At 52.6% G+C, this 3,869-nt stretch overlaps 1 protein-coding gene across 1 annotated transcript in view; it reads right to left on the bottom strand.

Annotated features, from left to right (window-relative positions):
- Positions 1–924: 924 nt before the first annotated feature.
- Positions 925–3,869, bottom strand: part of NAGA (N-acetylgalactosaminidase, alpha-) — a 10,241-nt gene continuing 7,296 nt past the window's right edge. Inside the window, exons 9-10 of the mRNA XM_010843668.1 lie at positions 3,738–3,869; positions 925–3,317 (exon numbers count right to left, since the gene is read on the bottom strand). Coding sequence (XP_010841970.1) covers positions 3,183–3,317; positions 3,738–3,869 — 267 coding nt within the window. The 3' untranslated portion in view covers positions 925–3,182. The remainder of the gene's footprint in view (positions 3,318–3,737) is intronic.

Genomic DNA, 3,869 nt, shown 5'->3' with positions numbered 1-3,869 from the left:
AGAGCTTACTGTTCTTACCAACACTCTACTGTCTGTCTTGACTGAGCACTCTCTGGGTTACTGGAAGCCTTTGGTTAATTTCTAGAGTTTAAAGCTAATTCTGATTATATACGGCAGACTTTTCATTGCTTTTATAAGAATGACAAACTTTCAGTGGTTCTTACTGGACCACTTTTTTGACCCTTTGCTTGGATTTTGATCCAAATAAACTATAGAAAAATACTTTGGAGACAACCGGTGGGAGTTCCCTGGGGGCCTAGTGGTTAGGATTCCAGGCTACAAATGCCATAGCCTGGGTTCAGTCTCTGGTCAGAGAACTGTGATCCTGCAAGCTGCACAGTGTGGCCAAAAACAAAACAGCAAAAAACCCCTAAAAAACATTTGGTAAAAACTGAACACAGATTAGACAGCATATTGAAAAGCAGAGACATTACTTTGCCAACAAAGGTTCGTCTAGTCAAGGCTATGGTTTTTCCAGCAGTCATGTATGGATGTGAGAGTTGGACTGTGAAGAAGGCTGAGCGCCGAAGAATTGATGCTTTTGAACTGTGGTGTTGGAGAAGACTCTTAAGAGTCCCTTGGACTGCAAGGAGATCCAACCAGTCCATTCTGAAGGAGATCAGCCCTGGGTGTTCTTTGGAAGGAATGATGCTGAAGCTGAAACTCCAGTACTTTGGCCACCTCATGCGAAGAGTTGACTCATTGGAAAAGACTCTGATGCTGGGAGGGATTGGGGGCAGGAGGAAAAGGGGACGACAGAGGATGAGATGGCTGGATGGCATCACCGACTCCATGGACATGAGTCTGAGTGAACTCCGGGAGTTGGTGATGGACAGGGAGGCCTGGCGTGCTGCGATTCATGGGGTCGCAGAGTCGGACACGACTGAGCGACTACACTGAACTGAACTGAACACAGACTGGTAATCAGATTAAAATTTTTATTAAGGATATATATTCTTTTCAAGGCCCTATGATCAGTTAGAGCTACACAGTGGTGTTTAGAGTTTTCTTTGATTTGCTCTCAATACTCCAGCTCACATGCAAAAAAGTATGTGTGGGATGAGAGATATAAAACAATGGCACGGGGTTGATGGCTGTTGGATCTGGGTGATGGGTACATGAAGGTTTAATTACCAGTTTTTATTTTTAAAAATTTCCATAATAAAATGTTTTTTTTAAAAAAAAAACAGAAGGGGTACTCTTGGGTCCAAACAAGGCTGAACTTGGGAAAAATAACTGAGTTCCAAACTGGCCTTTGGTGAAAGGCAGTAAAACAATGTCGTAGAAGACAGGCACGCCGTGTGTTAAGAGAATAAAGGCTAAAGCTGCAGTACCGATCAGGTACCTCAGGATAAAGTTATACAGCAAGTAAAAACTATCTCTGGGTCTGGAAGGGCACAGTAATCAACTGGTCACATCCAGGCTGATCCCTGGCCCCAAGTCCCAAGTCTGTTGTTCTCAACCACTAATAAATACCACATCCCAGGGTGGTGGAAAAGATTTCTTTCCTGGGACTGGCGAAAGAAGTGTTCCTGCCCAGACCGTTCCATTTGGCTCGAGCAGCACTATGACCAAGACCTGGAGCTGGAGCTGACAGACCTCAGAGGGCAGAGGCCTGGGCTAAGTAGGCGTGGGTCCTCCTGAGTGACCCACAGCCTCAAGACATCAACTGGGAAAAGGGAGCTTCCTCTGATGACCCTGGACTCCAGAGATCTTAAATTACCCTATAAAATGCACATTTGAGAGTTCTTTCCACCACACTCTAACATAAGGACCTTAGAACCCTGAGGAAGGGAACATGGGAGAGCCCCCAGAAGAGTTCCTACAGCGGGAACCACGAAAGCCTGGGGCCCGGGTGCTCCAATGTGTGCTCCAAAGCACAAGGAGAACCTACCTCACCTGCTCTGCTGCCCCTTTCCAAAGGGGAACAAGAGCCACCGTGGAAGACAGACGCCCTGAGGCCTTAGCTAAAGAGAGGGCTTGGGAACGAGGAACCAGAGTCAAGAACCAGCCATTCTTTGGATACCCCTTTCCCTAGGAGGAGGAGCAGGAAATATACTTCAGGTCACAGAGAGCCCCTGGACCTTCCTTTGGACACAGCTGAGGGGGCTGAAATTCCTCTCACCCAGGTAGGAGAGGAGAAGCTCAGCAGGGAGCTGGGAGCACTGATGGGCAGAGGATAAGCTGTGTGGCCCCTGTGGGGGAAAGGCAGAGCTCACTGCCCTCGGCTGCTCCAACCAGGGGCGCCGTTGACTGAGGGCCTGTCAGAAAGGGGGAGGGCACCTGAAAGACAGCCCAGACAATGACACAGCATCCCTCAGCAGACCAGGGCCTTTCCCTGTGTAGCCGAGGGGCCACTGAGTGTGGTCATGGCAGGCAGACCCTGTAACATGTGGACGGGGTAGGGGAGAGGGCCTGGGACATCACTAGCCAGCCGCTCTGTGTTGTCACCACTACGATGCTGGGCGGAGCAGGGATGGCCTGGGGTGGGAGGCAAGCCTGGCATGGTCAGAAGTGCGATCTGCCAGTCGTTGTGGAGTGAGGGGCCGGACGATGCCACATGTCTTCCCTGTGAGGCGAAATCTGAAACCGGCACCTCGTGTCGTGCTCCCCAGAGTCCCTACCACCCATGGCCCCAGGCCCATGTTGCAACTGCTTGACAAAAGAACAGCTTTATTGGTGACCCGAAGGAGCCAAGGTCACTCCCAGGCCGTGTCAGCCTGCAAGGCCTTCTCCGGGCAGGAAGGTTAATCGCATAATTCATGGGGGTTCCTGACAAGAGATCAGAGCTCTACTCCTAATTATAAGAAAAATTCCCAAAATTCCTGATTTTAGAATCAACAAACAGAAGGTCCAAGGCTCGTGTCCTGACAGATATGCGTGTCCCTGCCTGTCCCCACAGGGGAAGCTGACCGAGCTGTTCAACAGTATCTGTGGGGCTGTGCAGACACGGTAGAGGCCCACAGAGCCACAGGAAGTCTCCCTGGGACAAGTTTCCTGGAGAGTTCATGCTCCGGCAGGGAGCGGGACCTGGCCCTCAGCTTGCACCCCAAGTCTGATGAGGTCGGATCGCCAACCGGGCCTGGAGAGCAGAGAACCCCACCGCACTGGCCCTCAGCACACGGACCCTCCATGGTCCAGGCTCAGTGGTGCCGCCACAGCCTGTCACTGGCCCCAGCCCCTCACTGCTGGGGTATCTCCAGCTTCCTGATGGGGTACAGGTACCACATCACCACCCCCGAAGGGTTGATGATCACGGTGAAGTTGGTTTTATCCTGGAGGCCACTGATGATGTCACCCGTGTAGACGTCCTGGGCCTGCAGGGGGAGGACAGCACCAATGCCACCCTAAGGATGGCTGCACGGACCCCACCCCACCCCGCAGAGGATGTAAACGCCTGGACTTTGGCCTGTCTGTGTGGAGCCTCCAGTATGCTCTACAGAAATGGGAGCGTGAACCCCGCAGTCACGTCCCCTCTGGCCAAGCCAAGCGGTGCCCAAGCACAGGCGGGGGTGAGAACCTGAGAAACGTGCCACCAAGACCGGATAAGGGAACCCACGGCCTTGGGGGCTGGCAGGACTCGGTTACACACAGCAGTTCATCTGTGTAGCCTGAAAGCACCAGAGCAGAGAACCGCACCAGCCGGAGGACCCACGGCTTAGGGGGACGGGTGTGTGAGTGAGGACCCAGCAGTGCCCCCAGGAAAGCCCAAAGTCCTGAGACAGCAGAGCACTCACCTCATACACCACGGAGCTGCTGAAGTTCAGGCGGGCGAGGGACGAATGGTAGTGATAAGGCATGTCCATCCTGCGGCTGAAGAAGACGATGGCGCTGGCCTCACTGGCCAGGGGCCGCAAGTACACTTCAAT

This window comes from Bison bison, unplaced genomic scaffold (genome assembly GCF_000754665.1).
Source record: "Bison bison bison isolate TAMUID 2011002044 unplaced genomic scaffold, Bison_UMD1.0 scf7180017864184, whole genome shotgun sequence".
Lineage (NCBI taxonomy): Eukaryota > Metazoa > Chordata > Mammalia > Artiodactyla > Bovidae > Bison > Bison bison.
The sequence above is the reverse complement of the archived record's forward strand: the minus strand, read 5'-3'. Positions and strand labels throughout refer to the sequence as shown.